At 40.7% G+C, this 25,872-nt stretch overlaps 1 protein-coding gene across 2 annotated transcripts in view; it reads right to left on the bottom strand.

The window, feature by feature from the left end:
- LOC126417492 (caspase-1-like) overlaps positions 1-25,872 on the bottom strand; it is a 139,495-nt gene that overhangs the window by 98,220 nt on the left and 15,403 nt on the right. The window contains exon 2 of one of the 2 annotated variants that reach the window (XM_050085123.1): positions 23,052-23,215. In XM_050085123.1, the coding sequence (XP_049941080.1) occupies positions 23,052-23,169 (118 nt within the window). In that variant the 5' untranslated portion in view covers positions 23,170-23,215. Of the gene's footprint in view, positions 1-23,047; positions 23,216-25,872 lie in introns of both variants that reach the window. The other variant, XM_050085122.1, reaches the window with a different exon arrangement.

Raw genomic sequence — 25,872 nt, 5'->3', positions numbered from 1 at the left:
ATTATTCATTTTTGTTGACACGTTGCTTCCTAAATATGGCAACTTCACTAACCGAATTCCCCATCTTGCGATACTAATGAATTAACATGAGAGCAATTTGCATGGAATGGCAATCGAATCTCAATGTAGACAAGTGTAATGCACTGCGAATACATAGAAAGAAAGATCACTTATCATTTAGCTACAATACAGCAGGTCAGCAAATGGAAGCAGTTAATTCCATAAATTTTCTGGGAGTACGCATTAGGAGTGATTTAAAATGGAATGATCATATAAAGTTGATCGTCGGTAAAGCGGATGCCAGACTGAGATTCATTGGAAGAATCCTAAGGAAATGCAATCCGAAAACAAAGGAAGTAGGTTACAGTACGCTTGTTCGCCCACTGCTTGAATACTGCTCAGCAGTGTGAGATCCGTACCAGATTGGGTTGATAGAAGAGATAGAGAAGATCCAACGGAGAGCAGCGCGCTTCATTAGAGGATCATTTGGTAATCGCGAAAGCATTTTGGAAATGATAGATAAACTCCAGTGGAAGACTCTGCAGGAGAGACGCTCGGTAGCTCGGTACGGGCTTTTGTTGAAGTTTCGAGAACATACCTTCACCGAGGAGTCAAGCAGTAAATTGCTCCCTCCTACGTATATCTCGCGAAAAGACCATGAGGATAAAATCAGAGAGATTACAGCTCACACAGAGGCATACCGACAATCCTTCTTTCCATGAACAATACAAGACTGGAACAGAAGGGAGAACCGATATTGGTACTCAAGGTACCCTCCGACACACACCGTCAGGTGGCTTGCGGAGTATGGATGTAGATGTAGAAATGTCCAATGTGTAGCTCTAGGTTAAGCTACAACGGTACTAGACAATGTAGCTACTGTTTAAAGTGTGTCTCATTTCTTGAACATGTTAATAATATACAAAATAATAAAAACAATTCGACGTTCAATCTGCTACCCCACTAATGAATGCAGTACAGTCCTCAAGAAACGAGACACATTTTTAACTGTAAGTACTTTTGCGTTTCACTTTCAAACTTTTATGTGAAGTGTTTTAGATCCAAATCAATAAGTGTAAACCAACACCAGGTAACATTTCAAAACACCCACTGAAGATGCCTTTTTAATTAAGGCGAAACACATTTCGGTGATTAAAAACATTCTTCAGAAGCATTAAAAAGGCGTTTTTACTGACACATGTTATTTAGCTTCTACGGAAAGTAGTCACTTGTTTCCTGTATACAGTGGTATCAACGACGATCAGCTACACAGAGCCTCCGACATTTACCACCAGAAGATTTATATAGACAGTATCATTCATAAGTACTTCTATGCTTTTAGAAGGTAAAAGTGTCAAAACTGCCAGACCTACAGAAAATAACACATATCACAGGACAGAGCATCTCGAATGTTTTGATTCTTCATAAACACCATGCCATAGATGCAGATGCAGAGAAGCAGGCGCGTCACAATATGCAGACATTCCCCTAATCCACTCCGTATTGTCGAACTGAATTACAGAAGTCAACACCCGCAGGCAGGCAAACCAGTGAACAGATTTCCAAAGTGGGCTGCTGTTTTAGCAGCCTCATGCAAATCACAAGCACATACTGTTCCGGTGTAACGACAACCGCCGACACGAAGATCAAGAACGTAACCGCAGAGGAGGCTGTGAGACGACATCAGCCAATAGAAGGCTGCTAGGACCTCACCACGACAGGAGCGGCCCCTATCCGAAGAGAATATAAGCGCCGTTCCTGCCAGGCTCGGCCGGACAGTGGAAGGCGCGCACTAGCGGGGGCACCGGCAGACCTGAACTAGAAACCGCGCACCAGAAGGGCCATGATTAGTGATCCATATGAACTCGTGTGAGTTACTCGCATAGACATTGTATACAACGAAGAACATTGATTATATGCATGTCGCCAGTTGCTTGCGACCCAAAGTTAAGTATTGTCAATCTACACTACTGGCCATTAGAATTGCTACACCAAAAAGAAATGCAGATGATAAACGGGTATTCATTGGACAAATATATTATACTAGAACTGACGTGTCATTACATTTTCACACAATTTGGTTGCATAGATCCTAAGAAATCAGTACTCAGAACAAACACCTCTGGCCGTAATAACGGCCTTGATACGCCTGGGCATTGAGTTAAACAGAGCTTGGATGGCGTGTACAGGTACAGCTGCTCATGCAGCTTCAACACGATACCACAGTTTATCAACAGTATTGACTGACGCATTGTGACGAGCCAGTTGCTCGGCCACCATTGACTAGACGTTCTCAGTTGGTGAGAGATCTGGAGAATGTCCAGGCCAGGGCAGCAGTCGAACATTTTCTGTATCCAGAAAGGCCCCTACAGGACCTGTAACATGCGGTCGGGCATTATTCTGCTGAAATGTAGGGCTTCGCAGGGATCGAATGAAGGGTAGAGCCACGGGGCGTTACACATCTGAAATGTAACGTCCACTGTCCAAAGTGCCGTCAATGCGAACAAGAGGTGAACGAGACGTGTAACCAATGACACCCCATACCATCATGCCGGGTGATACGCTAGTATGACGACGACGAAAACACGCTTCCAATGTACGTTCACCACGATGTCGCCAAACGCGGATGAGATCATCATGATGCTGTAAATAGAATATGGATTCATCCGAAAAAATGACGTTTTGCCATTCGTGCTCCCAGGTTCATTGTTGAGTACACCATCGCAGGCGCTCCTGTCTGTGATGCAGCGTCAAGGGTAACCGCAACCATGGTCTCCGAGCTGATAGTCCGTGCTCCTACAAACGTCGTCGAACTGTTGGTGTAGATGGTTGTTGTCTTGCAAACGTCCCCGTGTGTTGACTCAGGGATCGAGACGTGGCTGCACGAACCGTTACAGCCATGCCTGTCATCTCGACTGTTAGTGATACGAGGACGTTGGGATCCAGCACGGCGTTCCGTATTACCCTCCCGAAGCCACCAATTCCATATTCTGCTAACAGTCATTGGATCTCGACCAACGCGAGCAGCAATGTCGCGATACGATGAACCGCAGTCGCAATAGTCTACAATCCAATTTTTATGAAAGTCGGAAACTGATGGTACGCATTTCTCCTCCTTGCACGATGAATCCCAATAACGTTTTACCAGGCAACATCGGTCAACTGCTGTTTGTGTATGAGAAATTGGTTGGAAACTTTCTTCATGTCAGCACGTTGTAGGTGTCGCCACCGGCGCCAACCTTTTGCGAATGCTCTGAAAAGCTAATCATTTCCACATCACAGCATCTTCTTCCTGTCGGTTAAATTTCGCGTCTGTAACACGTCATCTTCGTGGTGTAGCAATTTTAATGTCCAGTTGTGTACTTCATCGTAATAAAAACCATTGTTGTGATTTGTTTGTATGTTGTCTACCTATCCGAGAACAGCTTCCTAGCCACCCTATAAGACACGTTTGGGCAGGATCGCATACATACTGATGCCTGCTGCATCAAAAATAGCACCTGTAATGTAACTGAAAAGCAAGGAGTGTGCTCTAGTGAGCAGCAATGGCCCTGTAACCCTCACTTGGGTACGCCTGAAGTTACTTACACATCTGAAGATTTGCATTTTTAGATCGACGTGATTGTTTGAAAGTACTAAGGAGTCCTGAATCCACTTACAAACCTGATGCGATATTCCATAAATTAGTATTTTTTCAATAAGCAACAGCGCAGAATTTTACCAAATGCCTTCCCATAGTCAACGAACACACCTTCAATTTGAACACTGTGATAAATTTCCTTTTGGATCTCATGGACGAGAAGAACTTAGTTTCACTCGATCACTGCTCATATATGGTGCTATTAACAGTGGGGATTTACGGCCTTCATAGGCCAAATGTTCCATTACTAAAATCAGCGGTATAGTCCTGTAACACATCTGTCCGACTGCTCTTCTTGAAAACAGGAATGGGCTTCATCTATTCGCAATGGATCGCTTCGTTGCTCCAGCGAGGTTCAATACAATGCTGTAAGAAGGAGAATGGATCGTGGTACTAATGTGTTTCTGGGCGGTTGGTTCATAAATTCGTTGTCTGATAAGAGTCTTCTTGCTTATTTCAGTGATTTCCTCGCTTACCTGTTCTCACCGACAGTGTTGGGTGCTTTAGTTCAAGCTTCTATGTAATAACAGTAACGTAAACCAAACATATGTACCTCAAAATAGTTATCAACGGTCATGAAAGACTCTGCCCTCGTGCACCCTCAAATATACGTCGTCAACAGTACACCTCAAGAGAGGTCTATTACATTTCTCTCTAGCTGACTAGAAGCTGCGCTGGACGATTGTGACAAATTTTGAACTAGCTGCACAGGTTAGTGCATGATCTCGTCTAGATACACTTCGAACTTCCTAGAAGCTACGTGAGGCTACTGCACGTAACTGGACACGGAACGTTGCTCGTTTTTGGTACCATACCTTGCAACCACTATATACTGACGACAAGTCAACTTAATTTAAACACCTAAACTAAGAACTGTTTATTGTAATCTTACTAAGTATTTTACGTAAATGACCTCCCGTCTTATCTTGAGAAAGTGTTGTAATCCAATTGAATGAGAAATGAAGCTAGGTGAATGGAAGGTAGAGTTAAGTTCGTTGTTGGATCTCTTAAGACAGGTAAAGATCTAGACGCTGACATATTGAAAAATGGGAGCGTATTAGAAATCAAACAGTAGCAGTACGAACTCATATGGCTGGAAATGCAACTGTTGGAGAAATTTGTGCGTGACATTTATCTAGTAGTGCATGTCCAACGGCTATTAATGGTCACGATGCTGATTATTGTAATTACGTGTAGTACAAATGTGCTAACATTTTACCATCAAGCACACGTGTGTTCCAAGGACACATCTAACACCACTACCTCATCTCTTACACACAGGTGACGTCCCAAGTCTCCCTCCTCCCTTATCTCGTGTAACTACTCCAGTACCCTGGCGTCGCCTTCTGTTCTGCCATCAGTTACACCTTTTACTCACCCCGAGAGTCCCACCATCTTCCTCTCACGAGTTTATCTCCTAGCATAACCAATGGTTTCTCTAGATAACCCCTTCAACATACTCTGGCAACAATTACAGCAACAAATAACCCTTGAATTCTGCCCCCAAGCCCTTCATCTACCAATTTTCCTTACAAAACACTAACATACCTAAGGATAACACTCGATCAAATGGCTTCAAAGCAACGTATAATGTAAGTCTTTTGTGCCAGCGCTGCCGTATTTGAGGCCCCAAGACACTAACAGACTACTGATTGCGATTGCTTCTTGTTGTTAATTTCTGTCGTGTGCACTCAACGGATGTTTTAAAAAGTAAGTGTTACAGTGATTTCGTGGATACGAACAGCACAGTGTCAGGAGGGTATTTTTAGACGTTTCTCTGGTCTTAAAGGCATATTTGGTCTAGTTAGACGATTGATTTAGCGTCGTAAATGTAAACAACAAGAGAAGTATGTAGTATAACAAGGTTGTTCGTAATTCACTATTGTCCTCAATATGGACTGAGCCCTGTTCTCTTCCCGAAGACATTGTGAACATATTTTACGATATTTGGTCTGTTTAAAATCTTTCCTTCTCATTGCATTGGAGCGGAGAGCTTTTGGAGTTGGACTGATAGGAAATCTAAGGTCGAACGACTGAAATACGACCACTACGTAAAAGTGATCACCACAACCAAAATTCGTGTATGTGAAAGAAAATATCGTTTGAACGACTCAATAACGAATGAAACGTAATTCCTTTGCTCTTTTGGCTATAATCAGAATCATCAGGTTGGTTGTCTTGATCAAAACACATCCACTAGAAGCAAATGTTTAGGACAAATGACATGACGGATGTCGCTTTCAAGTCATGACAGTTCCCCTTATTATACCTTCATGGTTATTTTTTATTCTTCGAATTGGTCAGAGAATGTAACGATTAATTCCGCTTACGTAGTAACGCAGGTGTATCACTTTGTGTGTGCGGACTCTTACCTAATGACCAAGGGGGTGAAATTCATGTAGGGACTTCCTGTAAGATCTTGGTTCGCTGCCAGGCCACTTGGAGCGCTGGAAAGTTATCAATCCTTTCTCATGTCATTTTCTTATTGAGTGAATTAACGTCTTCCATATTTGTTTTGTTTCGTTGTAAGCAGAAGATGGTTTCATAACATGGTGTTCCTAATTGCGACTCTTTGTTCGTGTTGCACTCTTTGAATTGCATCATAATCATACTGTTCGCATTCTGCTTTATTTTTGCTCGCATGCATAATAAAACGTGTGGTAAGTGATTCATTATTTGTTTAAGTTTCCTGTAAAATGGAAGGTTTCTTTACATAGTGTTCTGTGGACTCACGTACATTTGTTCCTACTTACGAATCTGTGTGTGATCTGCTCGATTTGACTGTGTTGTACTTTATTTTCGCTTACATCCGATTTTCGTACGTTTTCGTATTTAAAGGAAAACTTTTGACGGAACTGGTATTCAGCTTTATTACATCTTGACACGGAGTGAGTACGTAATACTGCTTTGAATGGAGTTGCTTCCTGCCACGACGTCACTTACAAAATTTTACGTAACTGTGAACCACAACTACGAGAAGTTAACCTTAATTTTTGATTCAGGTTTCTCGAATCTCTTACTTTTCATGGTCACAAATAAGTTTCGTGGCAGGCACTTTACCAAGAGACTATGGGGACCACCCTTAAAGTACAAATGAAAAACTTTACCGTCTCGCATCTCGCAGTATTCGTTAACTACAGAATCACTTCCCTTTAGGGCCAGAGACCATTCCACCGGACTGGTGCTATCTTTGACTCGATGTGACACACGCAGTGTTCTCTATACTACCTGCATGTCGAACTGCCTGAGCGCACCGGTCAACGATGCTCGTAATTCGTTTCTGGTCTAACTACAACATGGCTGCCACGAAATATCATCAGAACATAAAATGAAAATGCTTCTTGATTATGTTCCGACATCAGCCTACTACATCGCACGTTGATATGAAGTTGATAGTCTACCATAAGTAAACAATTCTGTATCACATACAGATCGTCAGAAATTTTTTTGCCTAACTGCAGCGTGGCATACTGTGCACATGACAAGAAACTGCGTTCACTCCGAAGTGGCATGCTCCGAGAGAAGAATGCTACGTTCAGGTAGTATGAAGATCACTGGCCAGGTAATGATGCATCAGTGGTATAAGCTTTCAGGAGATACTGTGATAACCAAGACAATACTTCTATAAAAATGATAGCAAAAGTACGCTGTCATGTGTTATTTATTTTTGATCATTCCTATATCACTTTTAGCAACCAAAATCAAATTCACATTCTGGATGTATTACGGTAATGGAATTTCTTTTGCCGGCCGCTGTGGCCCAGTGGTTCTAGGCGCTTCAGTCTGGAACCGCGCGACTGCTACGGTCGCAGGTTCGAATCCTGCCTCGTGCGTGGATGTGTGTGATGTCCATAGGTTAGTTAGGTTTAAGCAGTTCTAAGTTCTAGGGGACTGATGGCCTCAGATGTTAAGACCCATAGTGCTCAGAGCCATTTGAACCATTTTTTGAATTTCTATTAGTTGGATTTCTGTAATCTTAACGTGTATAAAAACCACTGATAATTTGAAACGTCTTTTAGCTCACAGGGATATTTTTGCTTTTCACGTATATTCTTTGTATTTTCTTATGACTTCTCTCAGCGTGTTTTTCAATGCCTTGTAACTATGATCAATGTAAGAGTTTACGGTACTAGCACTACCGGAAACAAAAATTTTGTGCCTTTAGTATGTTGCCATGTGCATGCTTACGCCGTGGTTGGAACCTCCATTGCATTTGCTATTTTCATCTCAGTTAGATTTATTCGAAGTTCACTCAGGTTTACACATGTTCATTCTTTCAGTATATAAGTTAGTCTACGAAATGGGGAGGGGGGAAGTGTGTACAGAGAAATTACGTAACGCAAATTGTTATTGACTGCCGAGCAATGTCAGGGGCGACTGCTACGGTCGCAGGTTCGAATTCTGTCTCGGTCATGGATGTGTGTGAAGTCTTTAGGTTAGTTAGGTTTAAGTACACTACTGGCCATTAAAATTGCTACGCCAAGAAGAAATCGGGATGATAAACGGCTATTCATTGGACAAATATACTATACTACAACTGAGATGTGATTCCATTTTCACGCAGTTTGGGTGCATAGATCCTGAGAAATCAGTTCCCAGAACAACCAACTCTGACCGTAATAACGGCCTTGATACGCATGGGCATTGAGTCAAACAGAGCTTGGATGGCGTGTACAGGTACAGCTGCCCATGCAGCTTCAACACGATACCACAGTTCATCAAGAGTAGTGACTGGCGTATTGTGACGAGCCAGTTGCTCGGCCACCATTGACCAGATGTTTTCAGTTGATGAGAGATCTGGAGAATGTGCTGGCCAGGGCGGCAGTTAACCATTTTCTGTATCCAGAAAGGCCCGTACAGGACCTGCAACATGCGGTCGTGCATTATCCTGCTGAAATGTAGTGTTTCGCAGGGATCGAATAAAGGGTAGAGCCATGGGTCGTAACACATCTGAAATGTAACGTCCACTGTTCAAAGTGCCGTCAATGCGAACAAGAGGTGACCGAGACGTGTAACCAATGGCACCCCATACCATCATGCCGGGTGATACGCCATTATGGCGATGACGAATACACGTTTCCAATGTGCGTTCACCGCGATGTCGCCAAACACGGATGCGACCATCATGATGCTGTAAACAGAATCTGGATTCACCCGAAAAAATGACGTTTTGCCATTCGTGCTCCCAGGTTCGTCGTTGAGTATACCATCGCAGGCGCTCCCGTCTGTGATGCAGCGTCAAGGGTAACCGCAGCCATGGTCTCCGAGCTGATAGTCCATGCTGCGGCAACGTCGTCGAACTGTTATTGCAGAAGGTTGTTGTCTTGGAAACGTCCCCGTCTGTTGACTCAGGGATCGAGACGTGGCTGCACGATCCGTTACAGCCATGCGCATAAGATGCCTGTCATCTTGACTGCTAGTGATACGGGGCCGTTGGGATCCAGCACGGCGTTCCGTATTTCCCTCCTGAACCCACCGATTCCATATTCTGCTAACAGTCATTGGATCTCGACCAACGCGAGTAGCAATTTCGCGACACGATAAACCGCAATCGCGATAGGCTACAATCCGACCTTTATCAAAGTGGGAAACGTGATGGTACGCATTCTGCTCCTTACACGAGGCATCACAACAACGTTTCACCAGGCAACGTATAAAGGCACATTTGCATGCCGAGCGTGAGTTTCCTCGGAAACGCGAAATATTAATTAAATAAATAATCAGTGACAAATAAATAAAGCCTATGGCACACAACTGCAGCGCTGTGTCGCTGATAAAACAAAAGCACAATTACGTTACTCTTATGTTTGATTAAGAAAAAGAGAGCTCTGGTTGAGGTGGTGCGAGAAGCACGTATTTTATTTTATTGTGTGGCACACCACCATATTTCATGTTATAGAAGAATACTGCGAGTTGCAACCTCACTAGGCACTCGATTCTGTAAAGAATTATATTTATAAAAGTAAGTAGGATTATGAACTGTAGGCTTATTCATTGAATATATCTGATTTAACTAACTGTGTAACTTTTTTATGTTTAGTAGACAATCACCTCTGTACGACGTATTGGCATGGCTGGCAAATTATTGTAATATTGAGATTTAGATTATGAGTCCGCACCTACCGCAGCAGTCTTTGGAAACGATGTAATTACGAAGTCCGATTATTCAGTTTTATTTCACGGTCAACTACGAGTAACATTGCCTTTACGAAAAAGCCATTGTGAAGCGTCTGATAACGAATAATTAAACGTCCACGTTCCAGATAAGCAAATACAATTGCAATCACAATCACCATCATACAGATAGAATAATTAACATATTTAAATAACAATATATATATATATATATATTTTTATTTTTTTATTTATTTTATATTGGCGACCATGACAGGACTTGTTATTTTGTCATTTGTTACATTGTTCTCTTTGTTTCATGTAAAAAATCAACTTTCTGGACCTGGACGTCAATGTATGAGAGATAACAAAATCTGAAGATATTTTCCAATTCTGAAATTTTGCGGGAAGACGCAATGAAACTTCCAGCAAAATAAGGTAAGACGCAGCATCTTTGCATTGGTAGGCTTGACCAGACGTATAATTCAGTGTATTAGCTTTTCAGTAAATTCTGTAGTGTTTCTTTTCCGCATAACTGTTTCAGTGATAAATTTCATTCTCAGTACTTTTCCCTAAACAATAACGTATGCAACAATACCAATACACGAGTGTACAATATGGCCGACTTCTGTACGATATCATGTAACATGGCCAGCAACCATTACCAATAATCTCAAATTCAGTTTATATTTTTAAATTAACAGACAGCCATTGTTGCTACGAGCGATTCATGCTCAACTACATTTTATTTTAAAATCAGTGTCAAAAATTTTCTTGAAACATATATCACGTGTGGCATGGTAATAACTAGAAAACAATACGCAAAAATGGAACAGCAAGGACGTACTATTCAGACGCAATCCGACTCGGACGTGAGACAAGTGTTAGAAAATGACTTTACGACAGCAACCGGTAGTGACGATTCATCAAACATTGACGCAAGTGTTGACGAAAATTTTGACGATAGGCCGTCCACTACAAAAATTTCAAAATCTCAATCAGAGCCCATGTTAATGCATGACGTCACGTCTAATGACGCGGCGGGGGCAGAGACCTTCAAACGGTAAACATTGCCGACATGTTACAAATGCTAATGAAACAAAACGCAGAAAATATGGCAACCATAAGGAAACAGAACGCCGAAAACATGGCAACCTTAAAGGCACAATTAGAGACACAAAATGAACAGTTAAAAACACAAAATGACGAAATCAAATCTGATCTCATAGCAATCAAAATAGGTAATGACACTTTGTGTAAACGTGTGGAACTTATAGACGCCACACTGACCAAACAGATGACCGAACTCAGTACTAAATTTTCCCAGCTCAATACGAGACAAGAAAAGACTACAACTGACGTAGCACTTTTACAGACACAAGTAAAAAACCTTAATGTCACGTGTGAAGTTCTTACTGAACAAATTCAAACATATTCTTCAGTACATGACAACCTTGAAAAACGAATTACTGACGTACAGAATAAATTTGACAATGTTGAACAACACCTGACTGACATCTTACAATCAGATGCCACAGCTCATTTTCAAAATATTAATAAAGAATTTCATGATTGGGTTGAGAACAAAGACAAACATTTTGATAGATGCTTACGTGAAAATTTACCAACAATTGTGCACGACTCCGTAGCGCAATACATTACTAATAACAAACAGCTGATCAGTGACGCAGTACAATCCGTCACTGCACCCATGAGACAATTCACCGATCAACTACAGTCTGAATGTAACAAAAATATCAGTCAAAATGTACAGTTCAGAAACCAATATACATTCGAGTATGATACACACATTCCGCACACGACAAATACACAAGAACAAAACACACCACGACTACAACATATACCACGATGTGGAAACACAAACACAAGCTATTATCATGGTAAACCACAGCAACATTATCGTAATTACTCGCCAGCTGAACATACCAGTAATTACAGTGGAATAAATCCATATCACAATGCGAAGGAAGATGAAAGCTTAATGAAACACAGGCAATTTCAGATTTTTATCCCAGAAAAACGAACCATTCATCCGGTGATTTTTCTTAAATCTTTTAGTAACGCATTTCCACGCACTTGGAGTGACCGGAAAAAGATTTCATATATTGTCGGTTACATCCAAGGCGATGCAGCTGTCTGGGCATACAGTCAAGCTGACGTATGTACCACGTACAGTGAGTTTGAGCGTGCTTTTCTGAACAAATTCTGGTCGCAATCCGTCCAGGAGCGACTCAGAAGACAAATTTTAGAACCTGAAACTTTTAACAGTAAAAATGGTAACTTACGCAGATATTTTGAAAAATACTTGAACATGGGACACTTTTTAGACGAACCAGTCGCAACGCGTGATATACTCCGAGCGTTGAAGGCCAAATTGCCTTTCAACATTAAGGAAAAACTTCTACATATCCCGGATGACGATTCAGATTATTTTTTAACAGCTTTAGATTCGGTTGACATGTTACTTGAAGATCAGCGCTTCGCGCGGCAAAACAGCAGCCACAATGTTTACACTAGTGGTATGCAAAACATGCAGGCTTGCCAACACAATTCTGGCGCGCCCACAGTTGGATACGCGGTACAGCAAAAAACAGCAAACTCACATGCCGTCTCAGTACGGAAATCAAAATCAACACGCGTATTCCAATACAAACAATAGTTACAACAGTAATAACATTTCATGCGGCAATCCATACAAAAGCCACCGCGGTAATAACTACAACGGTAACAACGGATACAAAGGTAATAACAAAAACACAAACAGAAATAGAAATAATAATAACTACGAGCCAAGACAGCATCAAGGTTGGACTCGTAACGATCAGTACTTTCATTCAAACTCTGCTTTACCACAGCAGCCACCAGGTCAAAATTGGAGCATACCTTACGACCGACAGGTAAGTTATAATGCGCAACAGCAACAACAACCGCAAAAGTTTGGAGATCATAATAGGCAATATCCGAATGTGAATATAATAGAAATGACACCTGATGCACAACCTCAATCTGTGTCAGTACCTAGTACAAATGCTAATCCAACAAACTAGAAACAGTCACTACTTTGCCCCAGGTCGTGGCTGAAGAATTCTTGGGGGGCGACTTCAATGTTAATCAGTTATTTGACACCACACTTGAACAACAGAATAATGATATGCCGAGTAATTCTAAACAAAAACTACCTGTTTTATTTATAAGATACAACCACAATAACAATATATCAGATGAACTTTTACAAGACAGTACACAATGTCGTTTAAACACAAATGAAATTGTTTTAGCATCTACTACTGGTGTAGTAGGTGGGATTCCAACTACTATTATCCTAGATACAGGTGCAGCTGTGAGCGTTTTGTCTTTTAATTTCTATAAAAAGATGTGTGAATTGGAACCTGTGCCTGAGTTTCCTGCCCAAAACTGTAAAATAACTACTGCACTAGGTAATAAGTCATGTAGGGTTACGAAGCAAGTTTTTGTAAACGTTAAAATAGGTAATGGAACCGTACAATGGCCATTCCTGGTTGTACAAAACCTTGTGACAAATTGCATATTAGGAATAGATATTATGAGCGAGAAGGACTGCATTATAGACTTCTCCAAAGGTAAATGTATTTTAAATGATAAAGGCAGTGTAATTATTATTGATTTGGACAGGAGAACTCTAAAGCATGACAAACACTGTACAGGGTACAAGGTTCAGTTAGTACTTGACAAAGACATTCAAGACATGCAAACACACTCATCTGACACAGAGATAATGGACTTGAAAACATTGCTTGATCATAAGATAAGTGAAGCTACAGCTCTCAGTGTACATGAACGTATAAAACTACAGGAAGTGTTATCCAAATATTTACAAGTTTTTACCAAACGATTAGGTGTTATCAACACGTATGTGTACAAGATTGAAGTTAAGCCTCACAAGATCTTCTACCATAAGACATATAACGTACCGTTATCTCAACGACCTGCTGTGTGGCAAGAATTAAAACAAATGTTAGACTGGAAGGTCATTGAACCATCCACCTCACCTTATTGTAGTCCTCTACTTGTTGTCAAAAAATCAAATGGAAGCATTAGGTTAGTGTTAGACGCACGAGCTATTAATGAAATAATTTTACCGGTTCACACAAAACCTGAAAATTTAGAAGAGCAATTACAGAAATTTCTAGATGCAAAATATTTTTCCACAATAGATCTCGCTAATTCGTTTTGGCAGGTGGGTATCACTCCTGATTCTCGGAAATATATTGCATTTATGTTCGGGGGGCGAACCTATCAGTTTTGTGTTCTACCCTTCGGACTGAATGTCAGCTCTGGGGTATTCATTACAGCCCTGGATACCGTGCTTGGCGACGATTTAGTTGAGACAGTCACACACTATGTAGATGATATACTGATAGCTACACAATCTTGGAATGAACACGTTGACACTCTTCAAGGAATTTTAGAAAAATTTGCACAAGCTGGAGTCACAGCCAACCTAAGAAAATCAAAATTTGGTTGCAGTGAGATAAAGTATTTAGGACATATCATTAATTCACAGCGCATACGTCCGGATCCCAGTAAATTAGATGCTATCAGAAACTTTCCTAGCCCTCGAACTAAAAAGCAGTTAAAATCATTCCTTGGGCTATGTTCATTTTTCAGACGTTTTTTGCCGCAACCACTTTTGAACAGTAAACATGTGCTAAATCTACTCAGAAAGAATCAAGTTTGGATCTGGTCGGAACAGTGCCAGAATGACTTTAATACAATTAAACATGCTTTAGTGAATGCTAACATATTGAGCCATCCAGATTTCAATTTAGATTTTTGTATGACTTGTGGCGCTTCACGTACTGGCTTGGGCTGTTGCTTATTTCAAGTTGTAAAGAATAAAGAGGAGGAACAGATAAGAATTATTGGGTTTGCGAGTCGCACTCTAACTGAATGTGAGCGCACATACTCCACTACTGAGTTAGAAACACTTTCCATAGTATGGGCATTCAAGAAATTCAATTATTATTTATTTGGAAAACATACAGTAATTTACACCGATCACCAGGCCCTGACATTTTTGTTAACTTGTAAACTTGTACATCCTAGACTATCACGGTGGGCAGTTACACTTCAGAACTACTCTTTTGAAATTAAGTACATAAGAGGTAAGGACAACACCATTGCAGACACTTTGTCTAGGCTTCCACAAGGTATGAATGATACCAACAGTGACTTAGAAAATATAAATGACTACAGGATTCTCTTAATGCAAGACAAGCAGTATCACCAATATTATATTGATATGTCCAGAAACATGGCTGAATTACAAAAATCTGATCCTCACTGGTATAAGATAATAACATTACTGGTAGAAAAACACAATCATCCTTTGACTAAGTATTACAAGTTACACAATGATGTGTTATTTTACCGCCGACATCCAAATGCTACTAACTGGTGTGTATGCATTCCCAAAGAGTCTGAACGTAATCTAATTTGGCACACACACTTAGTTTGGGGTCATTATGGGACGAAAAAGTGTTTGGCAAAGCTCAGCACATACTGTTCTTTTAGCAATATGAGAAGAAAAATTTACAGGGAACTAAAAACATGTGTCATATGTCAAAAATCAAAACCTCAGAATTTATCCACAAAAACAGATTTACATTCTATTTTACCCAGTAAACCCCTGGAAATTCTGTGTACTGACATCAGTGGACCGCATCCAGCAAGCTCTGGAGGCGTCAAATATATCTTAGCTTTTTACGATATATTTTCTAAACATGTAAAACTTTATGCTTTAAAATCCGCCACTGCAAATGCTATAATACGAAGATTCTCAAGTGATTACCTGACGCACGTGGGAAAACCTAAAGCAATTCTATCAGATAATGCAGCATAGTACTCTGGGTACAAATGGAGAAATTTCTTGAAGGACAATAACATTAAAAGTATATTTATTTCGAGGTTTAGTCCACAATGTAACGCGACTGAGAGACTTTTCCGAGAATTAAATCGATTCATGAGGACCTATATTTCATCAAAACATACTAATTGGGTGTCCTACCTAAGTCTTTTCGAAGACGTACACAATAACTTAAATATTTACGATACGAATTACACACCTAACGAGATCATGTTCAATTGCAAACAGAACGATCAGTGGATAGAACCATTACCTAAGTTGTCAGACAAGGAAATCACACCTGAACAGAAAATAAAAGAAGTATTGACTACATTGACACATCACGCACAAATACGAAACAAACATCACAGAAACATAATAAAAAGAAAACAAAAATTCGAGGTAGGAATGCTTGTACTACTTCGTACTCATCATAAATCTGTAGCACTCAAACGACGCAACGCTAAGTGGCGTCTGCTATATGAAGGACCTTATATAATTGTTAACATACCGCATCCTGGTGCGTATCTGTTACAACATCCTAGAACTAACAAAATTATTGGGCTATACGCACACCGAGATCTTAGAGCATTTCATGCTGAATAATGTCAAAGTCATACCCATCAAAATATTGCTAAGCAACTCGAAAAACTCTGTTGTTACAACACAGATAATAAGTAGTATAGAAATTTTCATTTCAGCGGTTCCAGTGACGCAGTTGAAGACAGAAGAACTCTTCTTTCACCGCGCGCCTCCACCTGAAAGACGGAATATTAAAGTAAAATTTATGATTACGTAGCAGTGGATGACATATTAATTTTTCACGGAACATTTGTTACTGAAGGTACCACTGACTTGGTGTGACACCTGACGAACTGACAGACGTCATCTGTGGAGCGATCTTTTACTTTGAGAAATAGATTAGACGCACATCTCTCAACACGAAAAGCATCTATCAGTAGTCAAGGCCACACAGACACTCTACACACACGCACAAAACGCGTGGAATCGAACATTTTCTCTCTCTTACTATTTTGAATATTTATTGAGTAGTGAAAACGCCTGGTCTTGCCTACTGATGTAATGAATGTTGTGTCTAACCTATCTTAATTTCAGATGACATCACAAAAAACATCGATAATATCCCAGCAAAACCGCTAAAGAGGATGTAAATATCTGCAATTCATGAAATCAAATGTGACACAATGTAATAACCTATAGCGATGTAATGATGATGTAAACATGTTTATGTGCAACTATATTATGTTTATGCTAAGAAAATATGTGACGTGTGTATGTATAATTACTTATTTTTTTAACTGATGTATAGTGTAACTGTTACTATGTAAAAATTTGAACAAAACGAGTGCCAAAAAGACATTGCATAGTGAACCACTGTTCACGGACATTAACGAACATTACTAACTCTGCAACTACGCGGAAACCTATGTGAAAGAAACTGTTAATGCCATTCATTATGCAGCGTATCTATGTAAACGCGATGAACGATTTCCTTGATTAATAACTACGACATTTAGGTGAGCTATATTCAGCAAAAAACTGAAAATGTGAAGTGCATAATTCGTGCATCGTCTAGTGACATTACTACAGTACCCAACTTCAAGATGTTAACTGGATTAAATGGACACAAAGTGCCTGTCCAGAAAACAACACGACGGGTGGAAGAATTTTGGTTGGAACTTCAGGGAATGAAATGTTCTCGAAATGTGACGGACACTCTTACCTGGACTGTCCAAGGATCGACGCCAGCTATGTGCCGTCCGAGGTTCTGCAACCAAGCTTCCACGGAATGTAAAAAACGAACTGCACGTGGAACAATTACTCGACGGGTCACGTCTGATCTGTAATAAGCAATGCTTTTAGTCACAACGAACTGCATCACTACGACTATAATGGAAATGAGAAATGGACACGCTTATGTATTAATCACGTTGTTATACAACGATGTTACTGTGATCAAAAAACTTTACCACAACGATACTAACCTGTAAAAAATTATTGTGCAGCGGATGAATATGAACTGTAATAACGACACGATGTGTATAGGTCAACGCACCTGAAAAATACGGACATTTTTCTTTGAAGTATTTCAAAACAATACTATGTAACTAAGAACATTCAACAATCTAAGTTGTATTGTGTTATAACAAATATTGTAAATTTAAAACTAAGTTACCTGTCATAGAATGTAGTCTACATATGTAATCTTGGTTGAATATTTTCTTTGTGCAACGACTGAAAAACGCGCGCACACGAACAATATGAACTGCAATACTGTGCCGCGTGATCTAACTGTACGATATAACGGCAGTCCCGCAGTTACACAGACGCTTCTGCGCATGCGCGCACTCTATCTGCCAACATAAGAACTTTTACGGCGCACCCGCATCATTCAAATTTTGTATATAATGTGTATAATGTGTAATGTAAGTCATGTAAATAGTTGTAGATAACTTAGATTTTCTTGTGCCTTTAGGTGAATTGCTCGCCTGCAGGTGTGTCCTTTCGCCTCGCAATTCAGGGGGCAATATAAAGGCACATTTGCATGCCGAGCGTGAGTTTCCTCGGAAACGCGAAATATTAATTAAATAAATAATCAGTGACAAATAAATAAAGCCTATGGCACACAACTGCAGCGCTGTGTCGCTGATAAAACAAAAGCACAATTACGTTACTCTTATGTTTGATTAAGAAAAAGAGAGCTCTGGTTGAAGTGGTGCGAGAAGCACGTATTTTATTTTATTGTCTGGCACACCACCATATTTCATGTTATAGAAGAATACTGCGAGTTGCAACCACACTAGGCACTCGATTCTGTAAAGAATTGTATTTATAAAAGTAAGTAGGATTATGAACTGTAGGCTTATTCATTGAATATATCTGATTTAACTAACTGTGTAACTTTTTTATGTTTAGTAGACAATCACCTCTGTACGACGTATTGGCATGGCTGGCAAATTATTGTAATATTGAGATTTAGATTATGAGTCCACACCTACCGCAGCAGTCTTTGGAAACGATGTAATTACGAAGTCCGATTATTCAGTTTTATTTCACGGTCAACTACGAGTAACATTGCCTTTACGAAAAAGCCATTGTCAAGCGTCTGATAACGAATAATTAAACGTCCACGTTCCAGATAAGCAAATACAATTGCAATCACAATCACCATCATACAGATAGAATAATTAACATATTTAAATAACAATATACATATTTTTTTATTTATTTTATTTATTTTATAAACGCCGGTCAACTGCTGTTTGTGTATGAGAAATCGGCTGGAAACTTTCCTCATGTCAGCACTTTGTAGCTGTCGCCACCGGCGCCAACCTTGTGTGAATGTTCTAAAAAGGTAATCATTTGCATATCACAGCATCTTCTTCTTGTCGGTTAAATTTCACATCTGTAGCACGTCATCTTCGTGGAGCAGCAATTTTAATGGCCTGTAGTATACTTCTACGTTCTAGGGGACTGATGACCTCAGAAGTTAAGTACCATAGTGCTCAGAGCCATATCACGGCTGTAACATTAATTGTTAATATACAAAAGTCATGGGCCGCAACAAGCAGTAAAGATGGTTTCCATTTTTCAATAAGTTGATTTGCTGGTTATCAGTGAGAAGTATTAGCATAAAAACACTAAAGCTTCATTCATCAGTCAGAGATGAACCGTAATTAAAAGTACCAATGCTTCACTTGGCCTGTCTTTTATGTACTTCATATATAAACTCTTTGCTCATGCATGTGACGTACATACAATGAAGCGCCAAAGAAACTAGTGTAGCCTACGTATTAAAATACAGAGATATTTAAACAGGCAGAATACGGCGCTGCGGTCGGCAAAGCCTATATAAGACAACAGGTGTCTGGCGCATTTGTTAGTTCGCTTACTGCAGCTACTATAGTAAGTTATCAAGATTTAAGTAAGTTTGAACGTGTTGTTATAACCGGCGCACGAGCGATGGGATTCAGCATCTCCAAGGCAGCGGTGAAGTAGGGATTTTCCCATACCACTATTTCACGAGGGTACCGTGAATATAAAGAATCCAGTAAAACATCAAACCTCTGACATCGATGCGGCCGGAAAGAAGAGCCTGCAAGAAAGGGACCAAAGACGACTGAAGAGAATCGTTTAATGTGACAGAAGTCCAACCCTTCCCCAAAAGTGCTGCAGATTTCAATGCTGAGCCATCAACAAATGTCAGCGTGCGAATTATTCAACGAAACATCATCGATATTGGCTTTCGGAGCGAAGGCCCACTCGTGTACCCTTGGCGACTGCACACCACAAAGCTTGAGGCCTCGCCTGGGCCCGGCAACAGCAATATTGGATTGTTGATGACTGGAAACATGTTGTCTGGTCGGACGAGTCTCGTTTCAAATAGTATCGAGCGGATGGACGTGTACGGGTATCGAGATAACCTCATTAATCCATAGACCCTGCATGTCAGCAGGGGACTGTTCAAGCTGTGGTGGACGCTCTATAATGGTGTGGGGCGTGTGCAGTTGGAGTGATATGGGACCCCAGATATGTCTAGAAACGACTCTAACAGGTGACACATAGGCAAGCATCCTGTCTGATCACTTGCATCCATTCACGTCCATTGTGCATTCCGACGGACTCGGGCAATTCCAGGACAATCCGACACCCCACAGGTCCAGAATTACTACAGAGTTGCTCCAGGAACACTCTTCTGAGTTTACACACTTCCGCCACGAAACTCCTCAGACACGAATATTATTGAGCGTATCTGGGATGCCTTTCAACGTGCTGTTCAGAAGAGATCTCCACCTCCTCATGATCTTGCGGATTTCTGAACAGCGCTGCAGGATTAATGGTGTCAGTTCCCTCCAGCACTACTTCAGACGCTAAGTCCAGTCCATGCGACGTCGTGTTGCGACACTTCCGTTTGGTCACGGAGACCCTCCACGATATTAGGCAGGTGTACCAGTTTCTTTGGCTCTTCATTGTATCTCAGATGCAAGTATCACTTGACAGTAGCTTAAAAACCGAATAAAATATGTAGCGAATGTCAACAAATTTTAATTTTGAGAAAAAGTTTGCAGCCCGGATGGATTTAATCTGGAACAATTTCGAATGATTAAATTTTTGTATCTGTTGTATTCTCTAACATTAAGTATTCACTGCTAAAAAGATAATGAGAGTTGAGTAGCGACGATTTCATCAGTCGTGTGGACAGCTGTTGAAGCAACTATACAGGGTGGTCCATTGATAGTGACCGGGCCAAATATCTCACGAAATAAGCATCAAACGAAAAAACTACAAAGAACGAAATTCGTCTAGCTTGAAAGGTGAAACCAGATGCCGCTATTGTTGGCCCGCTAGATGGCGCTGCCATAGGTCAAACGGACATCAACTGCGGTTTTTTAAAAATAGGAACCCCATTTTTTAATACATATTCGTGTAGTAAGTAAAGAAATATGAATGTTTTAGTTGGACCACTTTTTTCGCCTTGTGATAGATGGCACTGTAATAGTCACAAACGTATAGGTACGTGGTATCACGTAACATTCCGCCAGTGGGGCGGTATTTGCTTCGTGATACATTATCCGTGTTAAAATGGACCGTTTACCAATTGCCTAAAAGGTCGATATCGTGTTGATGTATGGCTATTGTGATCAAAATGCCCAACGGGCGTGTGTTATGTGTGCTGCTCGGTATCCTGGACATCATCCAAGCGTCCGGACCGTTCGCCGCATAGTTACGTTATTTAAGGAAACAGGAAGTGTTCAGCCACATGTGAGACGTCAACCACGACCTGCAACAAATGATGATGCCCAAGTAGGTGTTTTAGCTGCTGTCGCGGCTAATCCGCTCATCAGTAGCAGACAAATGCGCTAGAATCGGGAATCTCAAAAACGTCGGTGTTGAGAATGCTACAGCTACATCGATTGCCACCCGTACCATATTTCTATGCACCAGGAATTGCATGGCGAAGACTTTGAACGTCGTGTACAGTTTTGTCACTGGGCACAAGAGAAATTACGGGACGATGACAGATTTTTTGCACGCGTTCTATTTAGCGACGAAGCGTCAGTCACCAACAGCGGTAACGTAAACGAGCGTAATATGCACTATTGAGCAACGGAAAATCCATGATGGCTAAGGCAAGTGGAATATCAGCGACCTAGGCTGGTTAATGTATGGTGCGGCATTATGGGAGGAAGGATAATTGTCCCCCATTTTATCGATGGCAATCTAAAAGGTGCAATGTATGCTGATTTCCTACGTCATGTCCTACCGATGTTACTACAATATGTTTCACTGCATGACATAATGATGATGTACTTCCAACATGATGGATGTCCGGCACGTAGCAGTATTGAATAGCATATTTCATGACAGATGGATTGGCCGTCGAAGCACCATACCATGGCCCGCACGTTAACCGGATCTGACGTCCCCGGATTTCTTTCTGTGGGGAAAGTCGAAGGATATTTGCTATCGTGATCCACCGACAACGCCTGACAACATGCGTCAGAGCATTGTCAATGCATGTGCGAAAATTGCGGAAGGCTAACTACTCGCTGTTGAGAGGAATGTCGTTACACATATTGCCAAATGCATTGAAGTTGGCGGACACCATTTTGAGCATTTATTGCATTAATGTGGTATTTACAGGTAATCACGCTGTAACACATGCGTTCTCAGAAATGATAACTTCACAAAGGTGCATGTATCACATTGGAACAGCCGAAATAAAATGTTCAAACGTACCTACGTTTGGTATTTTAATTTAAGAAACCTACCTATTACTAGCTGTAGGTCTAAAATTGTGAGCCATATGTTTGTGACTATTACAGCACCATGTATCACAAAGCGAAAAATGTGGTACAACTAAAACATACATATTTCTTTACGTACTACACGAATATTTAATAAAATATGGGGGCTCCTATTTAAAAAACGCAGTTGATATCCGTTTGACCCATGGCAGCGCCAACCATAGCGCCATCTGGTTTCCCCTTCAAGCTAGACGAGTTTCGTTCTTTGTAGTTTTTTTCGTTTGACGCTTGTTTCGTGAGATATTTGGCCCCGTCACGATCAATTGACCACCCTGTATATGTTAACAGTAGTTTGACAACACTTTTTGCTTTCTCATGAAATTCCTTGTGCAATTACTTATGCAATTCCCGTAAATTTATATCTAAGGAAGAAGAGTTAGCCCTGTCATAAAAAGTGACAAATTAGATAAGCATAAGGCTGTGACCTTGGTGAATTAGAGTTGTTGGGAATAACGAAACCGTATTAAAAAATTTATCAATGATTTGTACTTCATAAATGAATAACAGAACACGTAACGCTGGTATGTTTCCGGCACACGTCAGTGCTTGTTTACCTACCTACCGCTGTCGTTTCCATCGGGTTTGGCGTCCACAGCGTCGTCAGCGATGTTTTGGTTGGGCTGGCGGGCGATGTCCACTTCGTCCATGACTCCTCTGCCGTTAGAACCGTAGCGATCCATACTTCTCCTAACAGAACCTTCTTTCTTCTTTAATGGCCGTTATATTCTGCAAGAAATGAAAGAAATACAGAAAAACGAGTCCGCGGTTTTACATCTATTCAAGGAGCATCGTCCTACAAGGATCCTGTAAAGTGAATGCCTGAGGGTACTTTTCGTTTTACCGTCTGACAGGGTTCCCTCTTACTCGAGTCATAGATGGAAAATGGAATGAATGTTAAATGTCTCTTTGTGTGTTGTTAATCATGTCTTATCTTCGGCTGGCCTAAGTGACCGAGCGGTTCTAGGCTCTGAAGTCTGGAACCGCGCGACCGCTACGGTCGCAGGTTCGAATCCTGCCTCGGGCATGGATGTGTGTGATGTCCTTAGGTTAGTTAGGTTTAAGTAGTTCTTAGTTCTAGGGGACTGATGACCTCAGAAGTTAAGTCCCATAGTGCTCAGAGCCATTTGAACCATTTGAATCTTACCTTCACAGTTACTGTGGCAGCTTTATGTAAGAAAACGCTGGACATTCATGGATTTTGTGTTGACCACGGTTTACACTATTTTTTGGGTTAGATTATAGCAATATATAAGTTGTGTTTCATTGTCCGACGATTGAGCTCTTTATATTAAATGTACTTCTTCAGCGAGGCAAACTTTCTCAGTTTGGTTGACTGATGATACGTTTTCGGAATTTTAGCCCTGATGACTAACCCAGGCTAGTCGTTCTATTCAAGATGTAGGGCCTGCTTTGCAATCTTAGATACAATATAGACCTGGTGAACATCACATTACTTGTAAATATGGTACGACTTTCGTCGTATAGCGCGCGGGGAGAACGAACACCTGTATCTTTCCGTGCGAGCTCTCTGATTTTCCTTATTTTATTATGATGATGTAGGTCGGTGTCAACAAAATATTTTCGCATTCGGAGGAGAAAGTTGGTGATTGGAATTTTGTGAAAGATCACGTCGCAACGAAAAACGCCTTTCTTTTAATGATGTCCGGACCGAATCCTGTATCATTTCTGTGACACTCTCTCCCATATTTACCGATAATACAAAACGTGCTGCCCTTTTTTGAACTTTCTCGATGTACTCCGTCAATACTGCCTGGTAAGGATCCCACACGCCCCAACAGTATTCTAAAAGAGGACGGACAAGGGTAGTGTAGGCAGCCTCTTTAGTAGGTCTGTTACATTTTCTAAGTGTCCTGCTAATAAAACGCTGTCCTTGGTTAGCCTTCCCCACAATATTTTCCATGTGTTCCTTCCAATTTAAGTTGTTCCTAGTTGTAATAACTAGTTATTTAATAGAATTTACAGCCTCATTTATCGTGAAACTGCAGTTTAACGGATTCCTTTTAGCACTCATGTGGGCGACCTCACACTTTTTCACCATACAGTTATCTTTTCTGAATCGTTTTGCAATTTTTGTTTCGATCTTCTAATGACTTTACTAGCCGATATACGACAGCGCCATCTGGAAACAACCTAAAAGGGCTGCTCAGATTGTGTTTTAAATGTTTATATATTATAGATAACGAACAGCAAAGACCCTGTAACATTACCTTGGGGAACTCGAGAAATCACGTCTGTTTTAATCGACGACTTTCCGTCAGTTACTACGAACTGCAACATCTCTGACAGGAAACCATGAATCCAGTCACGTAACTGAGACAATATTCCAAAAGTACACAATTTCACTACAAGCCACTTGTGTGGTACAGTATCAAAACCTTCTGGATATCTAAAATACGGAATCAATTTCGAATCCCTTGTCAATAGCACTCAACATCTGAGTAAATAACTAGCTGTGTTTAACACCGAACGATGTTTTCTAAAACTCTGTTGACTGTGTGTCAATAGACAGTTCTCTTCGTGGGAATTCCTAATGTTCGAACACAATATATGTTCCAAAATCCTGCTGCTTATGGACGTTTTGATATGGACCTGTCATTTAGTGGATTACTCTTACTACCTTTCTTGAATATTAGTGTGACCTGTGCAACTTTCCGGTCTTTGGGTACAGATCTTGCGTCGAGCGAACGGTTGTATATGGAGCTGTGGAGCTATTGTATTAGCATACTCCGAAAGGTACCTAACTGGCATATAGCCTGGACCGAAAGATTTGCTTTTATTAAGTGATTTGAGATTCTTCACTACTCCGAGGGTATCTACTTGTACATTACTCATGTTGGCAGTCTTTGGCGAAGGAGTTTCCAAAGGCTGTGTTTAGTAATTTTGTTGTGACAGCACTGTCCTTTAAAGTATTTCCACTGCTATCGCGCAGAGAGGGCATTCATTGTGTCTTGCCGCTAACATACTTCACAAACATACGACCAGAATATCTTTGGGTTCTGCCAGGTTTTGGAACAAAGTATCGTTGTGGAAACTATTATAAGCGTCTCGCATTGTAGTCTGCGCTAAATTTCGAGCTTGTGTAAAAGATCGCCAATCTTAGAGATTATGCGTCCGTTTAAATTTGGCATGTTTTTTCTTTGTTGTTTCTGCAAGAGTGTTCTGATCAGTTTTGTGTGCCAAGGAGTCGTTTGTTAATATATTTGGTATAAATCTCTCAGTTGCCCTGCCGGTACTGTTTCTTTGAATTCAAGCCACATCTGGTCTACACTTACTTTGTTAATTTGGAAAGAGTGGGATTGTCTCTCAGGATGGCATCAAGTGCATTTTTATCTGCTTTTTTGAAGAGGTATATTTTTCGCTTA

Source organism: Schistocerca serialis, chromosome 1 (assembly GCF_023864345.2).
Source record: "Schistocerca serialis cubense isolate TAMUIC-IGC-003099 chromosome 1, iqSchSeri2.2, whole genome shotgun sequence".
NCBI lineage: Eukaryota > Metazoa > Arthropoda > Insecta > Orthoptera > Acrididae > Schistocerca > Schistocerca serialis.
The sequence above is the reverse complement of the archived record's forward strand: the minus strand, read 5'-3'. Positions and strand labels throughout refer to the sequence as shown.